At 36.0% G+C, this 24,177-nt stretch overlaps 1 protein-coding gene across 1 annotated transcript in view; it reads left to right on the forward strand.

The window, feature by feature from the left end:
* Positions 1-24,177, forward strand: part of CCDC186 (coiled-coil domain containing 186) — a 48,830-nt gene that overhangs the window by 1,709 nt on the left and 22,944 nt on the right. The window contains exons 2-4 of the mRNA XM_079900310.1: positions 7,378-8,073; positions 12,498-12,624; positions 19,227-19,355. Coding sequence (XP_079756436.1) covers positions 7,412-8,073; positions 12,498-12,624; positions 19,227-19,355 — 918 coding nt within the window. The 5' untranslated portion in view covers positions 7,378-7,411. The remainder of the gene's footprint in view (positions 1-7,377; positions 8,074-12,497; positions 12,625-19,226; positions 19,356-24,177) is intronic.

Consider the following 24,177-nt stretch of genomic DNA (forward strand, 5'->3'; position numbering starts at 1 on the left):
GCTGCTAACAGGAAAGGAGTGGTGTAGCACAGTAACCACTCTTTAACCTTTTAGTTCCTTCAACCATAAACTAAAGAGTTGTTCTTTGATGCTGTACAGTAACAGCATAGCTGATAATGATTACTTATTCACTTTAAAACCATCTATTTACAGCTACATGCTGACATCCTGGAATGAAGGTAAAACAGTGAAGTATACTCACTCTTTAGGAAGAGATGATAGGTTGAAGCAGCTTTTATTTAGAGATTTAGAAAAATCATCTTTCCCTTTGAAGGGAATCATCTTTCCCTAATTTGTGCTAGTTTTTCAAATTCATTTAACAGTTTCATGTTAAAGTAAGACTGCTTAACCTGAAGTTCTGTTTCTTTTCTTTCAGTAAAATTTAGGTCTTTCTTTTATCCCTTATCTCTAGCTTTAAATAATTAAAGCTGATTCTTGAGTTTCTCATAAACATGTCACGCTGCTTGCAGTGTTGGGAATGTTATGCTCAGTGTCGTTTCAGGGCAACCTTGGGAGCATAGATAATTTAAATTTGCAAATTAACCCTGTAATCTTATCATATTATTGCAAATGTCACCTTTGAAATTTATTTCTCAGCTACTGAGATTTTAAAAATCTATTTGGGCTAAGAAGTAAACAAAAGAAAAAGTATTGGCATGAAGGGGCAATAGACACAAAGTGGAAATCAAACCCAGCAAAGTATTGATTGGATTGTGAGTATAGTTGTCAGTCATTAAGGCACATGAACTGTTAAGTCTATTTCAGGGATGATTATGTAGTAGCTAATGAATAATTTATTTTTTTGGTAAACTACATTGTACCAAATTAACCAAGCCCAGGCCAAAGGTGGCTTCAAAATTTAAACATTAACCAGAACTTCTTAATATAATATAAGGCAGACTTAAAACTTAATTTTTTTTTTTAAGTTATTAGCCTTCCTTTTTGAAAAGGGAGCTATAGGCCAATTACCGCCCCCTCTTTTTTTTTAAGCTTTCAGATTTGGGGGGGAAATTAGCTGAAAATACTTTTCATGTCTTCTTAGACTTATTAAAGTTCATTTGGTGAGCTCTGTACAAGTAGCTTCAAACTGAGATTTCTGTATTAAAATTTTTTCTATTTTAAAACTTACTATTAGAGATACATAAAATTGCGTGGATCTAAGATACCAAACTGATAATATGACATATACTTGATAATGTGATGTATGATGTGGCTACTTACTCTCTTTTTCCTGGAATCTTGATGGACTGTAATGTCTTCTGTTTTCATGTCACAGGATTTGGTACTGTTTGGGGTGGGGGTGGGGTATCCTGCTGCATCTATTGCCCTGAGTCTTTTCAACATCTTTTTTTTTTTTTTTTTTTTTTTTTTTTGGTGATATAGTGTACACACTGTAAAATTCACAATGCCCTAACCCTTGGTTGCAAAACTAAACAAATCCCTACAGGGATAATTGACCTTGGCCTCATATAATATGCTTTTTAACCTAGTGGACTAAAGACAACTTTTAAGAGCAAGTAATGTTTCACGTAAAGGAAACTTGGTATATTAAATTTTACCCAAAAGCTTAGTTACAATGTGACTACTTTATAAATATATCTTACTTTTGGTAAAACTAGAGTGCTTTGAAATAACCAGTTTTTAATTGCTTCTGATTTTAATTGCTGTTTTAGAACCTTGTTACAACTGCTCGGAAAGATAGGTCATTATTTTGTTTATGCTGCTTTCAGAGTGTGTTCGGGGAGTGTGTAAAAGACCTTTGGATGTACTTACTTTTCCTTCAAAGGACAGTAAACCATTATATTGAAGAACAGGAGTGCCCTCACAGGCTCAACTTGCTTATCTTAATGGACATTATTTGAGAAGCTATAGCTGGTATTATTTGAGACTTTTTAAAATTTTTAAAGTTTAAAATTTTTAGTTTGTTGTAAGTAACACTTATGCTGAACTGAGTCACATGTTTCTGTGGGACTTAAACACTCATGCATTTGGACTTAGACACCCATGCATATCTTATACAGCTTCTGATGGAACGCTGACAGACCTTCAAATTAAAATACTGTAAACACAAGAGCAAAAGATTTAACATAGATTTTATATGTTGGTCCACTACACCAGAGTGTAAACTCCAGAAGAGATATCTGTTTTATTCACTGCTGTGTTCCCAACACATAGAACAGTGCCTGAACATAATTACATGCTCAATACATATTTGGTGAATGAATGAATTAATATCTAGTTTAGAAATGTATTTCTGGCTTGGTACTTTTGTATGAGGCTTGTATGTTTGATAATCTATTACCAAATATCTGTGGATTGGATTCATTTGTATTTGCATTTATTGAATAAGCTTAAGTTCTTTTGTTGTTGTTGTTTATACTGCTGTTTACTGAGAAACAAGAAATAGTACTAAAAGCTGTTAAAGACAGTGTTTTCGTTTATAAGGCTTTTTGCTTGGAAATAATTTTGTAGAATTGCTAGTTCTTTGATTAAGAAATAAAATCCAAGGTGGATAATGGTTGGCTTTAAGGCAAGTAAATGTTTCTCGACCAGTTGCCTACAGCTGATGAGCTCCAGTAAGAGCGAAACCACTTCTCACTCCACTGAAACAATTTTGAAGTGTGAATTGGTCCTGTAGTACTGTGTCAGAAACAGAAACAACTCTCAGGGGGGAAAATAGTGCTTGAATTAAGAGGAATTTTGTGACTGCTAAATTTAAATACAGTATTTTCCCCTAATGAGTAAGAGTTACTAAAAAGTCAAATAACCTGTGTTACTTCTTACCTCAAAAAAGCAACAGATATTGTAATCTGTAATTGTAGTTGCTATATCTATATACATGAGTGTGAATTTGATTTATACAAGCACTTCTTAATTAAAACAATCTTGTAAACAAATGTCTAGTTTTACATCCTACACCTTTAATCTACTTCTAGGCTATTCAGTCCTCAGTAGCTTTAATGATAACTACCCCCACCCCTAAGAAAAAACTTGGACAGCAGCCAAATTGGCCTATATCACCATTGCCAACTGGAGGCCCACAAGAGGAGTCAGCTGACTCTTTTTTCCCCTGGTTAATCGTGGACAATCAAGCTCATCATGGCTCTCTTCCCCGCACCATTCTTGTACAGTTATTTACTCTTTAGTGATGGCTTTTTACATATATACACATAAATCTTCTTTAACTTCTCTCCTTTTTCTTTTGCCTCCAATCAGTATTCATTTGAGCATCAGAAAACTATGTTTGCAAGTTAAGTGATTCTCAGATGCCAGTTCATCTGAGGAGTTTTTTCAAAGGTCATGGGCATATTACTGAGCAACAGTATAGAAAGTGCTTGTCTTTTTTTTTTTTTTTTTTTGCGGTACGCGGGTCTCTCACTGCTGTGGACTCTCCCGTTGCGGAGCACAGGCTCCGGACGCACAGGCTCAGTGGCCATGGCTCACGGGCCCAGCCGCTCCGTGGCACGTGGGATCCTCCTGGACCGGGGCACGAACCCATGTCCCCTGCATCGGCAGGCGGACTCTCAACCACTGCGCCACCAGGGAAGCCCAGTGCTTGTCTTTTGAGGTTGAACTAAGCCTTCTTTAATTTACAGGAGGATAATACGTAAAACAGTCCAAGCTGAGGTAATTATAAAAAGTTTTTTTTTTTTTTTTTACCTAGTTGAATATCCAGCAGAATGAGACCTTTTTGTTGTTCTGTACTGTCTTACACATGACAAGTCTTCTTACAACCTGGTTCCCACCTTCTAAATGTCCTTCAACCCCCCCCCCCCCAGCTCATTGTGTAAACCCAATCCCACCCTCACTGAGAACCACTGAACAGCCTTTGCAAGAATGACTGTAAAGGTAGTAGAGAATATATTTGTTAATTTATCTATTTATTATTACTATTATATTGCTTGAGATTTAAGAAGTTTGATTCAGTTCAGAGCGTGGTTCCTCTTCTTTGCAAGAGATCATTTAAAAGGCTGTTCAGAAATGTCACAAGGAAAAACAAAACAAAACAAAAAAATAAACAAAAAAAGAAACGTCACAAGGAAGGCTGCCACTATGTACCTGATGAGTATAAATGAAGTATGTTTTCATTTACATGAGAGATTATTTTTGTACTTCTCATGAGGGAAAATTTGAAGGAAAATGTGGCCTTAGAATACGTCCTTTAAATATAATTAGGCTCTGGATAGACTGAAGGGAAGAATGTTCTAGATTAGAGCAAAGCCATGGAAATGTTAATGAGCACACTGTTTGGAGGAATCTTGAATAGACTGGTCAGGGACTGGCAAAGTATAATACTATAGTGAAGTACTAGGATTTTAGGAATGTGTTGAGAGATAAGATTGGAAAAATACTACAACTGGTTTATTGAGGAATTGCAACTCTGAGGTATAAACATGAAATGCTCACATCCCCTCCACTTCCCTCTGAGGTGCAATCCTTCAATAATGTCTTGGTTTGATGTCATAACTCTTTTGCTGCCACTTTTGATAACCAGAAAAAACTTATTCCAGAAATTAAGACAGGTTTCAATCGCTTACAAAACAAAAGCAACAAAAAATGTTAATCATAAACTCTATCATCTCCCTAAAGAAGTGTTGAAGCTGTGAGTTCCCAGCTGCTTGGATTAAAGAAGAAGAGGTGTGATTTGGCTCTAAAATATGTTCCCTCTCCTTTCTCTAACTAGCCCTTTTGGAGTTGGGGGAAGAAAACCAGCCAGTGGAGGCAGAGTTCTCACTCTCTGAAACTTTAAAGAGGGAAAAGATAGCTCTGGCCTTACTCTGGTCCATCTGGTTGTATTTGATGGTGGTCTCTGGAGGTGGTATGTGTGGATTTCTGGGGGGCAGTGTTGTAGCTCCGTGGACCCTTGTGCCATTGAGGACTTGCTTCATAGGGCAGCTCCTGTTCCCCTTTGGCAGAGCCAATGTAGTATACTCTTCAACCCCTTCTCTGGATTGGGTGACGCAGGAGGGAGGAATGGAGTGAGACTGAGAAACCAACAATTCAGTGTTCCGGGTAGGAAGTTATCAGGCCTGGGTTGGGTTGCAGGTTGGGGACAGTGACAGTAGAAAGGAGGGTATAATTGCAGGAGACATGAAATTAGTAAAAGAATATGAGGCTAAAGGAAAGGAAGGAGTCATGACTAAGAAAAATGATACCATTGACAGAAATAAAAAAAAGATTATCTGGGGGTACTCAATTTTAGGAGCTATTGTTATGATTTTGGATTTAACCATTTTTGAGTTGAGCCATTGGAAATGCCTGTATTCATTTGAGATTTTATTTTATGTAGAGATAGAGTGAAGACAAAGAGATAATTCATTATCTGTAACTCAAGAGCACAGGAATGAAAATAATTAAAGTGGGCATCAACTGTGAGTTTTTGGTTTAAGTTATCAAAGTGGATGAATTCTGGGAAGGAAAATAAAGTTGAGGACTGAACCCTGGGGAATATGAAAGCTGGATGAGAAGATAACGATTGTTTGCGTAATGCTTTTCTGTTCGCAAAGCATGGTGCACAGGCAAGAGCCTTAAGAGTTCTCAAATGAGAGGTTTTTTTCACTTGCTATCTATGCTGGAGAGTCACAATGCCTTGGTAGACTCATTCTCTTTTAAATAGATTCTTTATCTGCTTTCCATTACATTTGGTCAGCTCTGAATTTGACTTAAGTAGATATCACATAGCATTGACTAGTTATGATGTTTCTAAATTAAGATTTCAAATTCAGCAGCAACACGTTCACAAGTTGTATCTTGAAATTAGTTACTTTGAGGAAGGTAATGTAGGCGGCTAATGTCCCTGTTTGAGAATTATTTTACTTTGTCCTAGATTTGGAATACAGCATACTCACAAGGCTTTTTGTTACTGCATTTATTTGTATTGCCTAAACCAAACCTTTATTGCTAGTGTGGACTTTGTCTTAGTATGCAATATATGCAGCAAGATAATAATGATAATTTGTTTCATTGTTTGGAAATATGTTTTACAGGTAGGTAATTTATAGTATTAAGGCCAACGTCTGTATTAGTCGACGCCAGAGTATTTAACAAACAAGCTGGTTTTCTTTCCTTTCTTAGAATCATTCTTCCCATTTTCTGCATTCCTAGTCCTCAAATACTGCTTTTCTCATATTACTTCTTGCTTTAATTCCACAAATATTTGAAAACCTAGTATGTGCTAGAAATTCTATGGTATATCAAGTATACAAGTCTGTCATGATTTATCGTCCTTCTTAACAACCTTCACTCCTGCATATCATTCTGAGGATTCTACCTGACCATCTTCTCTTACCCTTTTTCACCATCCTCTGACCACCACCTTCACCACAGACCAACGTAAACATGTATCTTTCTTTTATTCAAATATTAGTCTTTCTGTTTTCCATTTATACCTTACATCTGGAAGTATTTTTTCCCTAGTTTCTTTCAAAACTATGATCTGCCCACATTTTTATCCAACCTCACATGACTCCAGTACATGCTTGGTTGATGTCTGACAAAAGAAGTTGACAATTCTTCTTCATCAAGATTGCTGGAATGTTTTTATTTTTCTGTCTCAGGATAATTTTTAAAGTTGACTAATTTTCAGAAAATAGCTAGATTAGTAACGCTCATAAACAGCATAAAATATATTTTAACATTGTTGAATTAGTTTTGTAAATGTTTCTTTTATGACCTAAGCAATGTATATGAGGTCCGTTTGAGTTGTACTGAACATTGTGTGTTCTTGACGAGAATGTTTGGAAATCGCCATGCTACTTCCTGCAACCCTGGGTGAAAAATGAATTCCTGTCAGGGATCCTTTACACCCTGACTTCTTTCAGCTCAGCTCTAGGTGTCTGGGCTATAGGTAGCTGTGTTTTGTTATTGTTTAGTTTTCCTTTTGCAGTAAATATTTATCATTGTTAATGTACATTGTTTTATTATCTTGATTTGTAATTTCTTGCCTAGTGTTTTCATTGCTATCTTATTTCCCCAATAGTTTCTTACAAATTCTTTAGGTAGTCTTTTTCCCTTTGTGGAGCTGAAGGAATTCTAAACAATTCTTGGGCGCTAATCTTCCTGTTATTAGTATCATTCCATACCCAACATCTTATGGGGGTGATTGGGGAATGCCAAACTGCAACTGAAGTGAAGTTGTAGGACTGGACTGAAGGAGAAAAGAGAATGAGCCTATGTAGCACCTGACTGGTTGTGGCTCACGTGGGTCAGCTGTTCTATTCTTCCCCCCACCCCCACCCAAGGAAAGAATTTTTAAAGAATTATTAGTGGTAAAATGTGCGGCCTTAGATTTTCCACATCATGGAATGTGTGCAAATATATATGGGGTCTTGGTTTAAAAAACCTTTTTAAAAAAAATTTATGTTTTGACTTTCTCAGATGTAAAACGAAGATCAGGAACAGCTTTAAAGAGATGCAAAGTGAATTGGTGCCAGTCAGCATGTCAGAAACAGAGCACATAGCCTCCATTTCCTCTGATCAAAATATTGAGAAAACATCTGAAATAAAGGAAGACTCATGCAATTCGTTTTCTGGTGATGAAAACAGCAGCTTAGAAAATGAGTCCAAACTGTTGTCATTAAAGTTTGATAAAACTTTATGTCAGACCAGTGAACACAATAATCAAACTGAAACACAGGAAAATTATATTCCAGATCATGGTGGAGGTGAGGATTCCTGTGCTAAAACAGACATATGCCCAGAAAATTCTGAACAAATAGCTAATTTTCCTGGTGGAGATTTTACAAAGCAAGTTTTGAAAACAAATGAAGCAGAACAAACAGTAACACAAATATTGGCGGAATTAAGGTCATCTACATTTACAGAAGCAGCTAATCAAAAGACCTATTCAGAAAGTCCTTATGATACAGACTGCACCAAGAAACTTATTTCAAAAATGAAGAATGTTTCAACATCAGAGGATTTGTTGGAAGAAATAGAATCTGAGCTCTTATCTACTGAGTTTGCAAAAGAACACCGACTACCAAATGGAATGAATAAGGGAGAAAATGCATTAGTTATGTTTGAAAAGTGTGTGCAAGATAAGCATTTGCAGCAGGAGCATACCATAAAGAAGTAAGTGTTTTATTCTTTCAGGTTATTTTTTTCCACAGGGATTAAAGATTGAATTCTTTAAAGGAAGGTATCATTTTATCTACTTTTATTTCCACAATAGAGCCATGCACATGGTAGTTGAGCAGATGTTAAGTTTGCCTAGTTATTTAATATATAACTCTGTTTTTTCTTAGAATGTGGTATTGTATTTTCATTATTTTAGAAATAATAGGTAAACAGTGTTTTTATGAGAGTTATATATAATATACCTATGTCAAATACATTAGCATATATAGAAACATTTGTATCTATGTATAAAGGCACTGTTTTGAATATGATTCAAAATTTCTGTTTTACATATGTCTTAGTGTATAAGTTTAAAAGAATAAATGTTTTATTAAAGTGTTAGTTTATTAAAGATCTAGAAAGATTTATAAAGAGAAATAAATTTATATTCTTTCAAATTTTCCAGTTTTGAAAGAATGTAAAACATAATGTCAGAATTAAGATAAATTCAAGAGGAATGACAAGTTATAAAATTCAAAAAATTTTCTTAAAATTCCCACTGTAAATTCATTGGTTTAAAAAATTAAAATTAGAACAGAAGAATTGGTCTAGTGTCATTCAATAAATAAGAACATAGTTGTTTTTAGACTTCTCTTGGATTTATGGAGTTAATTTCTATTTTAACAACAGTTTAATTTCATTTTATCTTTTCCTAATAATATTATATCACTCTTTGTTTTAAATTTATATATGTGAGTGATGCATATGTTTAGGTACTCCTATAACCTTTAATAAAGGAAAATAAAACTTGCTAGCCTTCACTAAAATACAGACGGATTCTCTTTTTAAAAAAGTGATACTTTAAAAAAATTTTTGGAATGGTAAAAAAATTTTTGGAATGGGAGGGGTGTGTGTAGAGAAAGGGGAGAAGGAAATCTACACGCTAGAGGAGGATGACAGAGGAAAATATACCATAATCCAAATATTGCTTGATATGCAATTGACTTTTAATGATCTCCTTGCTTCTAGTTTACTCTTCCAGATTATCAGTAGATCAGTCTTCCCCAAGCCAGCTCACCCTTCATTGGTTTACCCAATGAATTTTAATCTCAGCATCCAGAGCCCTTCTTTTTTCTATTTTTTTATTTTTCAATTGTGATAAAATACACATAACATAAAATTTACCATCTTAAACATTTTTAAATGTGTGCAGTTTGGTAGTGTTAAGTATATTCACATTATTGTACAACCGATCTCCATAGCTTTTTCATCTCACAAATCTGAAATTCTATACCTATTAAACAACAGCTCCCTGTTTCCCCCTGCCCCAGCCCCTGGTAACCACCATTCTACTTTGTTTCTAAGAGTTTAACTGCTTTTGATACTATTTGCCGTTTTGTGACTGGCTTATTTCACTTAGCAGATGTCCTCAAGGTTCATCCATATTGTAGCCTGTGTCAGAGCTTCCTTCCTTTTTAGGGTTGAATAATATTCCATTGTATGTATACATACCACATTTTGTTATCTGTTCATCCATCAATGGACATTTGGGTTGCTTCTACCTTTTGGCTAGTGTGAATAACGTTGCTGTTAACATGAGTGTACAAATATCTCTTGAGAATCTAATACCTTTCTTAATACTATGCAAAAACCAATGTCAGCTACGCCTGCTCATAACTTTACTGGAATGCTGCTATTATTGAAAAAACTGTGATTTTATACTTGAACCATCAGTATTTCTGCCATTCTTGCTTTTTAGGGTAACTTCCTCATTTTCCTGTTACCTGTGCTTATCTCTTAGACCTTCCCTTTGAGATCATCCTTGATGCCTCTACTTTCCTTAGATTTGGAGACTTAACCACTTTCAAGCTTCTCTTGTAAATTATAAGATGTTACAGATTTAATAATAATATCAGGAACACTTAAATGCTGTTAATTATGTGCCTGGCACTTTACATGTATTAACTCATGGAATCCTCACAACAACCCTATGTGGTATGAACTATTATTATTCCCATTTTACAGATGAGGTACTTGAAGCACAGAGAGGTTAAGTAACTTGCTTCAGGTCACATGCTAGTAAATGGCAAAGTTAAACCCAATTAGTCTGGCTTCAGTGGATTTTTTTAATGTGGTTATCTGAAATGAACAAGTTACATGTTATTAAATTTATCTAAAAACATTAGGAATACAGTAGAAAATTAATTCCTCTTTTGTTCCGTCATGTCAGAACAGTGGCCACATGGTAGACTGGGGTGAGCACAGGTCTGGTCAGAAGCCCAGAGTTGGAAGATTCCCACTACCACTTGCACGCTCTGTTTCCTTAGTTAAATCAACCTCTCCAAGACGAAGATTTTTTCATCTTTATGAGGGGACAATACTTACCTGATGGGATTGTTTTGAGGACATTAAAGCATTATAAAAATGTCAAATATTATTTTAAATCTAAGTTAATTTTTTGTTATACATGTAATTTTTTTTTTTTTTTTTTTTTTTTTTTGCGGTGCGCGGGCCTCTCACGGTTGTGGCCTCTCCCATTGCGGAGCACAGGCTCTGGATGCGCAGGCTCAGCGGCCATGGCTCACGGGCCCAGCCGCTCCGCGGCACGTGGGATCCTCCCGGACCGGGGCACGAACCCGTGTCCCCTGCATCGGCAGGCGGACTCTCACCCACTGTGCCACCAGGGAAACCCATACATGTAATATTTTAAATTTCAAATAAAATGCTTTGTGATTAAGGTTAGCTCTAAAACAACTCATTTTTTTTCTTTTGCCTTCATTTAATTTTCTGTAAAGAAAACTACTTTTCAGTTCCTTTGGCTTAAATTTTCATGAATGCATGTATTTTCAAATGGCTTTGTTTATACATCCATTCCTCTATTTTCTAACGTCAATATTATTGTCCAAGGTCCCAACCAGAATTCTTAATTAAGAACAGTTATTTGTGTACAGGATATGCATTTGGCATGTAAGAATAACAATTTCAGGGCTTGCTGTTCTTCACTTCTCCCTCCCTAAATTGTTTACTTTCGAGGTATAGTCAGGATTTTTGTGTTTCAGGTTGTTTTTCGCAACAAATTGAGTGTACACTTTAATCATGTACATAAACAAAGTTAACCCCCTGTGCCATGAAAGGCTTGAAGAAACTTGCATGCTACACATTTTTTTCTTTTCCCAAACATTTTCATGACTTTCCTCCTCACTGCATTACTGTCCTCCTCAGAGAGGTCTGTCCTGGTTACCTTATGTACAATCACAGCTCAAGTCACTCTCCCTGTCCTCTTGCCCTCCTTTAGTTTTCTTAATAGAACTTAATCACAACTTGGTATTTCATTATATATCTATTTATTGTTTAATTTCTCTGTTAGAATGTAAGCATCATGAGGGCAGGGACAGTTTGCTGATGTACCCCCAACATATAGACTAATATAGGTACATAGTAGGTACCCAGTGAGCATTTGTTGAGTAAATGAGGGATCTTCAAAGGAGAAGATGGCAAGGAATTAGACCTGGGTCCAAATCTCAGTTCAACCGCTTACTAGCTATATAACCTGGAATAAGTTCTAGGCTTCAGTTTTGGTTTGTTTTCAGATTCATAAAGCATAATAATAATTTCATAGACTTATTAATTTATAGACCTGAGTGTTAAATAATGCATTTAAAGCTAAACTTAGTAAATAGTAATTGTGCAATAAATGTCAAATAATAGCTGTTGCTAGTAATCCTAAAATATTAGCTGTTAACCCTCTTAGGTATCTTACTTTATAGTTCTGAGTACTTTTACAGGTAATTTTTAAGGTTTTATTTATATTTTTCTAGGGAACTCAAAATGAAATTTCTGCTCAAACTTTATTATTTTACATTGACTACTTTTGTAACTATAAGAATATCATTAAAATATTTTAGAAATCTAAAGCAAGATTTCTCAACCACAGCACTATTGACATATGGGGGCAGATCATTTTTTGTTGATGCTGGGGCTATCCTGTGCATTGTAGGATGTTTAGCAGCATCCCTGCCTCTGTGCACAAGAAGCCAGTAGCAAGTCTCACCACTGTAGTGGCTACCAAAAAGTTTCTCCAGACACATGCCTGGAGGGGAACAATTGCCCCTGGTTGCCACTGACTGACCTGAAGGAATTCCAGTGCTGAAGGGATGAACTACATAATTCATATGCCTGTAGCCATAAACTTAAAAGTGTGTGGTTTTCTTTATCTGATTATTTTTCTCTTAATTTGAAATAATACAAATTTCTAGGAAAAAGTTAATAGCCTGACTGGCCAGAGAATGTTTTGTAAAGTATAATATATCATTACAAAAGGACTACTTGGGAATTTTCATTTCTTAATCATAGGTATCTACACCCTAGTCTGCAAACAGATTATATTACACATTGTCATTTTTAATTATGTTTTACTGATACTGCCTTTTTATATTTAGGTTAATTAAAGAAAATAAGAAGCATCAGGAACTTATCTTAGACATTTGTTCAGAAAAAGACAATTTAAGAGAAGAACTAAAAAAAAGAACAGAAACAGAGAAGCAGCATATGAACACAATTAAACAGGTAAAAAGACAAAAATCTTTAAAGTCTGTTCTTCAATATATAAAATAAATACATTCCTGAATATTTGTGTGTAAATTGAAGTTCTGTAAGTTAAATCATACTTTAAATGCAGAAGATTGCTTGGTATGTGAAGCATTGTCTTTTATGAACTGGGAATCATAGTTGATCTTTTTGTTTTATATAAATTAATATTTCTATGTGATATGTGTGACTATTCTATATATAATAGAAATCTGAGCGGGAAAGACTATTTGTTTGGCAGTCAAATAGATTGTTTTGGAAGAAGCAGTATATACTTAAAAGTTTATATCTGGCATTAGAATGTTTTCAAGCTTATAGTTTAATATGTTTCCATTCTCAGTATTTTGTGAACTATACTGAAGACTGGCTCTCTTCAGACTTTATCTGGTGAGCTAGCTTCCCTAGCCTTTCCTTTTCTTTCTTTGTTTCTTTCTTTTCTTTCTTTCTTTTCTTTTTTTTAAATGTACTGTGATGCTTGGATTGACAAAGTTCATCTTTGTTTTCTTTGTTTCTTTTTTTTTTTTTTAATGTACTGTGATGCTTGGATTGACAAAGTTCATATTCAAGACTGGTAGCAAAGCTCAGCTGCTCTTTATCTTTCTGAGCTGCTTTTTCTTCTGTGGGAAGGATTAGAAACATTGTAGCCTTAAAAGTCTTTCTTTTTGCCTCATCTTTCACAGAAAGCTATATAATGAAAATAAAAGTAAACAGCTGGTAGTAATATAATAAAAAACCAAGTTTCACTTATCTATGCCTTGGTATACTTCATGAACCTTTACATAGTTGGAAGGTGACCATATTTGTAAAATTTTACATATTTAATCCTGATTTTTGTGTGGAAAGGGCTACTGCATGCAGACCAAACTTAGAATTTTAAAGTGTGAAGGTGCCTTAATAGTAGCCTGAATCTGTATTTTGGTAGGCAGGTCACTGCTGATGACCAGAAACTTCAGACTAAATAGATGGAGGTGAACCAGAGCTGTTCTTTTCATGAGCTTGTTAGTGGTTGTGCCTTTTTAAAAGAGAAAATTCGATTCACCATTCTTTTGCTAGCCAGTATAGCAGAGTTTTCTTTCCTAATTTTATCTGTGAATCTGCACCACTTAATATGGCAGCCACTAGCCATAGTGCTATTGAGCACTAAAAGGTGGCTAGTCCAAATTAAGAGGTGATGTAAGTGTGAAATACACACTTAATTTCAAAGACTTAGTACAAAAAAAGATAAAATGGCTCAGTTTTTCATGTTGATTACACGTTGATATGATATTTATAGGATTTAATAAAACATTTATTTCACATGTTTCTTTTTGCTTTTTAAAATGTGGCTACTAAAAAATTGTGGCTTAGGGGCTTCCCTGGTGGTGCAGTGGTTGAGAGTCCGCCTGCCGATGCAGGGGACACAAGTTCGTGCCCCGGTCTGGCAGGATCCCACATGCCGCGGAGCGGCTGGGCCCGTGAGCCATGGCTGCTGAGCCTGCGCGTCCGGAGCCTGTGCTCCACAATGGGAGAGGCCACAACAGTGAGAGGCCCGCGTACCGCAAAAATGAAAAGAAAAAAAATTGTGGCTTATATTTCTATTGGACAGTGTTGCTCTAAATAATTTTGTCATAAGGATAATTAGTACACATGTACTATATGTAAACTAATATTTAGGGTTTTTTATAACAGCTTTATTGAGGTATAATTCACATACCATATAATTCACTTATTTCAGTATACAGTTCAGTGGTTTTTAGTTGTGCAGGGTTTGTCACAATTTTAGAAAATTTTATCATACAAAAAACTCTGAATCCATTAGTAGTCACTCCTCATTTCCCTCCAACCCCTCGCAGCTGTCTCCCCCCAGCCCTAGGGAACAACTAATCTACTTTCTGTCTCTCTGTATATTTGCCAATTCTGAACACTTCATATAAATGGAATCCTATAATATGTGTCCTTTTCCTTCGTATAAATGGAATCATATAATATCTGGCTTCTTTCACTTAGTGTAATGTTTTCAAGGTTTCAATCAAATTGTAGCTTGTATCAGTACTTAAATTAATGGCCAAGTGATATTCTGTTTTATAGGTATACAACATTTTATTTATCCTTTCATCATCTGATGGATATTTGGGTTGTTTGCACTTTCTGGCTATTATTAATAATGCTGCGATGTAGAAGTTTTTGTGTGGACATATGCTTTCATTTCTTTTGGGTGTCTACCTAGGAGTGGAATTGTTGGGTCAAATGATAACTCTATGTTTAACTTACTGAGGAGCTGGCAGACTGTTTTCCAAAGTGGCTGCACCATTTTATATTCCTACCAGCAGTGTATGAGGGTTTCATTTTCTCCACATCCTTGCCAATGCTTGTTATTATTGGACTTCTTTATTATAGCCATCCTAATGGTTGTGAAATGGTATCTCGTGATTTTGATATGCATTTCCTTAATCACCAATGAAATTACACATCTTTTCCTGTGCTTCTTGGCCATTTGTATATCTTAAATAGATACTTCTAGGGAAGTATTTTCTCTACCCATTTCTAAACTTTTTTGTTGAGTAGTGATAGTTCTTTTTATATTCTGGATTATAAACCTTTATCAGATATATGATTTGCAAATATTTCCTCCCATCCTGTGGATTTGTTTTCACTTTCTTGATAGTGTACTTGGACAAAAGTTTTAAATTTTGATGATGTCCAGTTTTATCTATTTTTTCTTTTAATTGCTTGTGCAGTTGGTGTCATATGTAAGACTCCATTGCCAAATCCACGATCATGAAGATTTACTCCTATGTTTTCCTCTAAGAGTTTTATAATTAGGCTTTTATATTTAGGTCTTGATTCTTTTTGAATTAATTTTTTTTATATTGTATGATATACAACTTCATTCTTTTGTATATGGCTATCCAGTTGTCCCAGAACCATTTATTAAAAAGAGTATTCTTCCTCTATTGAATGGTCTTGGCATCCCTGTTGAAAACCAATTGATACATCAACTTATTTCTAGACTCTCAGTTCTGTTTCATTGATCTATTTGTCTTCATTATGCTAATACCACACTATCTTGATTTCTGTTGTTTTGCAGTAAGTTTTGACATTGGGAAGTGTGAGTTCTCAAATTTTGTTCTTCTTTTCCAAGATAGTCTATTCTCAGTTTCTTGTATTTCCATATGAATCTTACTATCAACTTGTCATTCTACAGTGAAGCCAACTGGGTTTGTTAGGGATTGCATTGAATCTGTAGACTTCATTTGGAGAGTATTGCCATTTTAACAATATTATGTTTTTCAATTCACAAACAAGGGATATCCGCCCATTTATTTAGATCTTTAATTTCTTTCTAAAGTGCTCTGTAGTTTTCGGAGTAATTTTTGCAATTCCTTCATTAAATTTATTCCTAGGTGGTTTATTCTTTTTGATGCTATTGTAAATGGAGTTGTTTTCTTAATTTCATTTTCAGATTGTTAATTACAAGTGTATATAAAACTTTATTTATTTATTTATTTTGCTGCATTGACTCTTCGTTGCTGCACGCAGGCTTTCTCTAGTTGTGGCAAGCGGGGGCTACTCTTCGTTGTGGTGCGTGGGCTTCTCATTGCGGTGGCTTCTCTTGTTGTGGAGCATGGGCTCTAGGTGTGCAGGCTTCAGTAGTTGTGGGTCGTGGGCTCTAGAGCACAGGCTCAGAAGTTGTGGCGCATGGCTTAGTTGTTCCGCAGCATGTGGGATCTTCCTGGACCCGGGCTTGAACCCGTGTCCCCTGCATTGGCAGGTGGATTCTTAACCACTGCGCCACCAGGGAAGTCCCAACAATTTTTTTATATTATATTCTGTAACTTGGCTGTACTTGTTTATTAGTTCTAAAATTTTTTGGCAGATTTCTTAGGATATTCCATATATAAAATCATGTCATCTGCATGTAGAGAGTTTTACTTCTTCCTTTCTCATCTGAGTGCTTTTTATTTCATCTCCTGCCTGATTTCCCTGGCTGGACCCTCCAATACAATGTTGAGTAGAAGTGGCAAGAGTAGATATCCTTCTCTCATTTCTGAAGCATTGTCTTTCACCACTAAGTACGGTGTTAGCTGTCGGCTTTTCATAGATGCTATCAGGTTGAAGAAGTTCCTTTTTATTCCTAGTTTGTTGAGTATTTTTATCATGAAAGAGTGTTGAATTTTACCAAATGCTTTTTCTACATCTGTTGAGATGATTATGTGTTTTTTGTTCTGTCGATATGGTGTATTACATTAACTGATTTTTGGATATTAAACCAACATAGTTTTACTGTGATAAATCCCTTTTGGTCATGGAGTATAATTCTTATATATTGCTGAAGTTTTTGCTAGTATTTTGTTGAGAATTTTTCTGCCTATATTCATAAGAGCTATTGCTCTTGTAGCTTTCTTTTCTTGTGATGTCTTTGGTTTTGGTGCAGCATAGTACTGACTTCATAGATTGAGTTGGGAAGTGTTCCTTTTTTTTGGGGGGGTGACAATTTGTGAAGAATTAGTATTAATTATTTAAATGTTTGGTAGAATATACCTATGTAGTCACCTGGACCTGAATTTTTCTTTGTGGGTAGTTAAAAATTTTTTTTTTTTTACTAATTTAATCTCTTATTACAAGCATGCCTTTTTTAAAATTGCACTTCACCATATTGCACTTCATAAGATATTGTGGTTTTTACAAATTGAAGATTTGTGGCAACCTGTGTTGTCAGATGGTGGTTAGCATTTTTTAGCAATAAAGTATCTTTTAATTATGTACAGTTTTTTTAGACATAATGCTGTTGCACACTTAAAAGACTACAATATAGTGTATACATAAATTTAATATGCACTGGGAAACCAAAAAATTTGTGTGACTTGCTTTATTGCAGTACTTGCTTTATTACAGTGGTCTGGACTAAACCCGCAGTATCTCTTGAGATATGCCTGTGTAGGTCTATACAGATTTTCTATTTCTTCTTGAGCCAGTTTTGGTAGTTTGTGTCTTTCTAAGAATTGTGCATTTAATCTAAGTTAAATTGTTCATAATATTCATTCATAATTAGTTATTTCTGTAAATTTCATTTATTTCTGTAAGGTCAGTATGTCCCTCTTTCATTTTGATTCTTGTGATCAATCTAGCTAAAGGTTTGTCAGTTTTGTTGATCATTTCAAAGAAGCATTTTTTGTTTTGTTGATTTTTCTCCATTTTCCTATTCTCTATTTCATTACTTTCCTCTCTAATCTTTATTATTTCCTTTTTCTTACCGGCTTTAGATTTAGTTTGCTCTTTTTTTTTTTTCCCCAGTGTCTTAAGATGAAAGTTTAGTTTTGATTTGAGACCTTTCTTGTTTTTCAATAGTGATGTTTATAACTACAAATTTCCCTCTAAACACTGTTTTAGCTGCATCCCATAAATATGTTGTATCTTTATTTGTCACCTTATTTTCTACTTTCTCTTTGATTTCTCCCTTGGTTATTTAGATGTTTAATTTTTACATATTTATGAATTGTCAAGTTTCTCTCTGTGTTACTGAGTTCTAATTTCATTCCATTATGGTTGTCAAAGGAAGATACTTTGTGCGATTTCAGTGTTTTAAATTTATTGAGATTTGCTTTAAGACCTAGCATAGGTTCTGTCCTGAAGAGTATTTCATGTTCACTTGAGGAGTAGGTGTATTCTGCTGTTGCTGAGTGGAATGTTGTATAGATGTGTTAGATTTAGTTGTTATATAGTTGTGTTCAAGTCTCCTATTTCCTTGTTAATCTTCTTTCTAGTTCTGTTCATTACTAAAAGTGAGGTATTGAAGTCTCCAACTATTATTATTGAATTGTCCACTTCCTTCTTCATTTCTGTCAGTTATTGATTCATGTATTTTGGTGCTATATTACTAGGTGCATGTATATTTATAATTACCATACCTTTCTGCTGGATTGACCCTTTTATCATTATGAGATGAATCTAAAGTGCCTTATTTTTTTTTTTTTTGGCTGTGCCGCGTGGCTTGTGGGATCTTAGTTCTCCAACCAGGGATTGAACCCGCGCCCTCAGCAGTGAAAGCACAGAGTCCTAACCACTGGACTGACAGGGAATTCCCTAAAGTACCTTTGTAAACAGCATTTTGTTTTTATTCCAGTCTAGATCTTGTTTTCTATTTCAGTCTGAAGATCTCTGCCTTTTGATATGATTATTTACTCTCATTTAATGTTACTGTTGACAGTTCGATTTTTGTCTACCATTTTAAAATTTTGTGTCTGTGTTTTCTGTATGTCTTTCTGTATGTTTCTGTTTTGTTTCCCTGTGTCTCATTTACTGCTTTATTTTGCATTAAGTAAATATGTAACATTAAAATTTTTTTCATGATATTTTCTGAATTATTTCATTGGTAATTACTCTAGAGCTTATCATCCATCTTACCAGAATCTGCTTCAGATTTATTCTGACTTAATTCTATTGATATATCAGAACATTGCTAACATTTACTTTTGATTTCTATGGCTGAAGTATATTCATTGCCATCTTTATGCTTGTTTACATTGTTTATATTTATTTGAAATATTGGGGGTCTGTTTGTTATAACTATAAAAATAATCTGGAAATAATTTTCTTTACAGTTAGAATCAAGAATAGAGGAACTTAATAAAGAAGTTCAAGCTTCCAAAGATAAAGTACTAGCTCAAGACATTGCAACTAAAAATGCAGTTCAGCAATTACACAAAGAGATGGCCCATCGGATGGAACAGGTATTTTTCAAGGCATTATTATTATTAACTTTCTGATGATTCTTTGTATATTAAGTAACCTTTTAGACAGTTTTGGACATTAGTGTGTATTAGGATTAGGATTTAAAAAATGCTAAAGCAGGGGGCTTCCCTGGTGGCGCAGTGGTTGAGAGTCTGCCTGCCGATGCAGGGGACACGGGTTCATGCCCCGGTCTGGGAAGATCCCACATGCTGCGGAGCGGCTGGGCGCATGAGTCATGGCCGCTGGGCCTGCGCGTCCGGAGCCTTTGCTCTGCAACGGGAGAGGCCACAACAGTGAGAGGCCCGCGTACTGCAAAAAAAAAGAAAAAAAAAACGCTAAAGCAATACATAAATGCATGCTAACAACAAAAAACTTCAACCTTTATTCCTGTGATTCTTTACAATATGCTTACCCTGAGCATTAGGAATGTTATATATTTAAAATTTACACTATCAGTTCTCAAACCTTTTATACTAATTAAAGAGAAATGTAGAAGATAAGACATTAAGAAGTTGTTGGTTTTAGTGGACCCAAACATAGCTTCATTAGAATAACTTAGTGAGCTTTAAAAATATATATATTCTTGGGGACTTCCCTGGTGGTGCAGTGGTTAAGAATCCGCCTGCCAACGCAGGGGACACGGGTTTGATCCCTGGTCCGGGAAGATTCCCCCATGCCGTGGAGCAAATAAGCCCATACACCACAACTACTGAGCCTGTGCTCTAGAGCCTCTGAGCCACAACTGCTGAAGCCTGTGTACCTAGATCCTGTGCTCTGCAACAAGAGAAACCACCACAATGAGAAGCCCAGGCACTGCAACAAAGAGTAGCCCCCGCTCTCCGCAACTAGAGAAAAGCCCGCACACAGCAACAAAGATCCAGTGCAGCCAAAAATAAATAAATTTATAAGAGAAGAAGTGTGTGTGTGTGTGTGTGTGTGTGTGTGTGTGTGTGTGTGTGTGTGTATATTCTTGGGGACTTCCCTGGTGGCGCAGTGGTTAAGAATCCACTTGCCAGTGCAGGGGACACAGTTTCGAGCCCTGGTCCGGGAAGATCCCACATGCCACAGAGCAACTAAGCCCATGCGCCACAACTACTGAGCCTGAGCTCTAGAGCCCATGAGCCACAACTACTGAGCCCATGTGCCACAACTACTGAAGCCCACGCAGCTAGAGCCTGTGCTCCGCAGCAAGAGAAGCCACCGCAATGAGAAGCCCGCGCACCGCAACGAAGAGTAGCCCCCGTTCGTCGTGTCTAAAGTCTGCACGCAACAATAAAGACCCAACGCAGCCATAAATAAATAAATAAATTTAAATATTTATATATATTCTTTGGAATTATATTTTAAAATAGAAACAAAATGATAGTAAAATGTGCACAATAACAATTCAAACAGTAAAACATGTCTTCTTCCAAACTTTTTCTCCCACTCCGCACCCTTCCCAGAGGCAACCATTGATGCCAGTTTCCTGTATATCCTTCTCAGAATATTTGTTGCATGGACAAGCATGTATATATTTCCTTTATTCCTCCCATCCTCCCCCCTGTTTTTAAACAAATGGCAACATACTACACTCAGTACTCTGTATCTGTTTCCTCTCTAATGATGAGTGTAGGTGAGGTTAATAACGGTTTACAAGTATTCACTTATTTAATATTCAGGATAACCCTAAGAGGTGGGTATTCTTATGTAGATTTTGGAGATTGTTCCATTCAGTTGTTTCTAGATTGGCTTCATTCCTTTTCTCCCATAACTTTTCCTCTCAACTTTTTGATTTGAGAATTTTTAAGCCTGTAGAAAAGGTAAAAGAATAGTAAAATGAACATTTGTTTACCCTTCACCTAGAGTCACCAAACCTGGTGAGTTTTATTTAGAAATAGCTTCCTAGCATGAGTGTGTACATGTTGCTGCACACACATGTGTACACTCCCCAGTTTAATTTTCCAGTTTGAGATTTCTCCATTTCTTAGAACAGATACGTAGAATGTATCTGAACCTCAAATTTACAGGAGGGTAGAGTTAGTTATAAATTCTTAGGGACTTTGTAGCATGTCTCCCTCAGCCCCACATGACCTCATATTGGTAAGTATTCAGCCCTAACGAAGCATTCTGGATTCCTGCTGCTAATTAGATTTTTTGGCCCTGAAATTTCCCATACTTTCTTTTTTTTTTTTTTTTTTTTTGCGGTATGCGGGCCTCTCACTGTTGTGGCCTCTCCCGTTGCGGAGCACAGGCTCCGGACGCACAGGCTCAGCGGCCATGGCTCATGGGCACAGCTGCTCTGCGGCATGTGGGATCTTCCCGGACCGGGGCATGAACCCGTGTCCCCTGCATCGGCAGGCGGACTCTCAACCACTGCGCCACCAGGGAAGCCCTCCCATACTTTCTTGTGAACTCAACTGTGCATTAAAAAAACATTTGTTGTACTTTATCTAAAATTTTAGGTGTTTTGAATGGGGAGGGTTCATCTGCCATACTTGGAGAAGCAGAACTACTTCTACAGTTTATCTTAATTTTAGTTGACTATTGAATCCTATCAATTATGTTATTCATATCTTCATCCAAGTCAATGGTAAACATCTTAAAACTAGTCAAATCCGAAGACTTTTACTGACTCCTCTTTATCTGTGCCATAATGGACTGACTTTCAATAGAAGCTTAAAGAGTAGTCAATTATCTCATTTAATACTCCCAACAATCTATGAAGTAGGTGCTGCTATTATCTGGGGTGGGATATAGAAATGTGAACTTTTAGCACCCCAGGTTATTCTTTTTTTTTTAATAAATCCATTTGTTTTATTTATTTATTTAAATTTTAATTTATTTATTTATTTTTGGCTGTGTCGTGTCATAGTTGCGACACGTGGGCTCTTCATTGCACTGCGCGGGCTCCTCTCTAGTTGTGGTACGCAGGCTTCTCTAGTTGTGGCACGAGGGCTCCAGAGCGCATGGGCTGTGTAGTTTGCAGCATGCGGGTTCTCTAGTTGAGGTATGCGGACTCAGTAGTTGTGGCGCACGGGCTTAGTTGCTCTGTGGCATGTGGGATCTTAGTTCCCCAACCAGGGATTGAACCTGCATCACCTGCATTGGAAGGCAGATTCTTTACCACTGGATCACCAGGGAAGTCCCACCCCAGGTTATTCTTTTGCAGCTGATTCAGGGATGACTCTGGGTAACAGGACATTCTGGTGCATATCCCCTCCTGTAGTTAAGAACCTTGTAATATGTTATCTCGTGTATTATAATTATCTGTTTTCTGCTTCTTATCTCTTAACTTCAGTGAAGTTTCCATGTTGCTACCAGGTATCTTTATAAAACACAATTTAATTTAATAAAATTTAAAACACCTTTTATTAAATCCGTCTTTGGCTTCTCTTTGCCTGTAGGATAAAATCTCAAATCATTAGCATGACAAGAAGAGAAGTCCTTCTTCCTTTCAGGATCTGATCTCTACCTCCTTTTCTGTTTTATAACTACTTCCTCTCCACTGCAATCAACACACCAAATTTAATCACTACAGAATAATTTAATGTCCTCTAAATATATCATGCTATTTTATACTTTTAGGCATTTGAGCCTAAAATAACCACATGATAACCACTCTAGCTTGAATTCCTTTCCTTGACTGATCACTTTACTGAGTCCTTCAATGCCTAGCTCAAGTATAGCACCTAGTTCAAGTACAAATAGCATCTTTCACCCTTCATGCCAACCCTTCCCAGGGACTGTTAGTATTTTTGTATTTTCAAAGAACTTTGTACATTCATCCACTAGAAATTGTTTCATAATCTTCGTTTATGTGTTGTTCTTACTAGGTAGTGAGCTCTTCCAGGACTTACCATGGCTTATTCTTCATTGTGTTCCCAAAAGCTAATCCATTATCTAAGCATTAAGTTATCATGGAACTGGACTTCTTTTAAAGTTGACATTACCATTAGTTGACTTTTTCTAAGTACAGTTATTCAATTATCTAAAAATCTAGCTAATTCTGTCAGCCAATTCCATCACGGTTTTGTCAATCATTTGTCCACAAGCATGTCATCAAAGCCTCAGGGATCTCTGCCATCCCTATTCCAGTGTTTTCTTTAATTTCTTGAAAATTAGTAGGCTATTTCAATGGGGGAAAAATCCCAATTGGATGATTTTTAAAAATACTTATATGTATAGTATTTTGAGTGGTTACTAGATGTGCTTATCAGCTGTAGCAGAACTTCATGAAACATTTTTTGTCAGTCACTTTCATCAGAGCATAGGAGGTTTCCCCACATTATCCTAACGCTAAACCTACTTCAATTCAGTTATAGTATTAGTTGGAGTTTACCACTAGATGCCATTGAAGATCCTTAAAGTTTAAGGATCCATCTTCTGTAAAATAAGTATGTGCTTCATCATATTTGCAAACTATGAATTTACTTAAATGAAGGGCTATCTGTAGAAGTTTTCATTGTATGAAATTTCACAGTATGGAGTACCAGCTTATAGTTACAGAGAATTTTAAGTTAGTATATAGGTAGATGTCACACCTAATCCAATTAGGTATTTCTTGTTAAAATGCCAAATACTTTTCATACAGAGGAACCCAGTGATCACTAATTAGCATATTACTTACTTTTTTGTGAGGGAGCTAAGATTATAGATTTTAGAAATTGTCAGCCATAGACTCAGGATCCTGACAGAAAACAGAAACTGGTGATTTGGGGAGAATTTCATAAAAGGACTCTTTACAAAGGTATGGGTGAGATTTAGGGAGTCCAACCTGGGAAAATGCAGGATCCTGGGGCTGCTGGAGGAGCCATTATCACTCTTTGGGCTAAAGGAATA

Source organism: Stenella coeruleoalba (genome assembly GCF_951394435.1).
Source record: "Stenella coeruleoalba genome assembly, chromosome: 16".
In the NCBI taxonomy this organism is placed as follows: domain Eukaryota; kingdom Metazoa; phylum Chordata; class Mammalia; order Artiodactyla; family Delphinidae; genus Stenella; species Stenella coeruleoalba.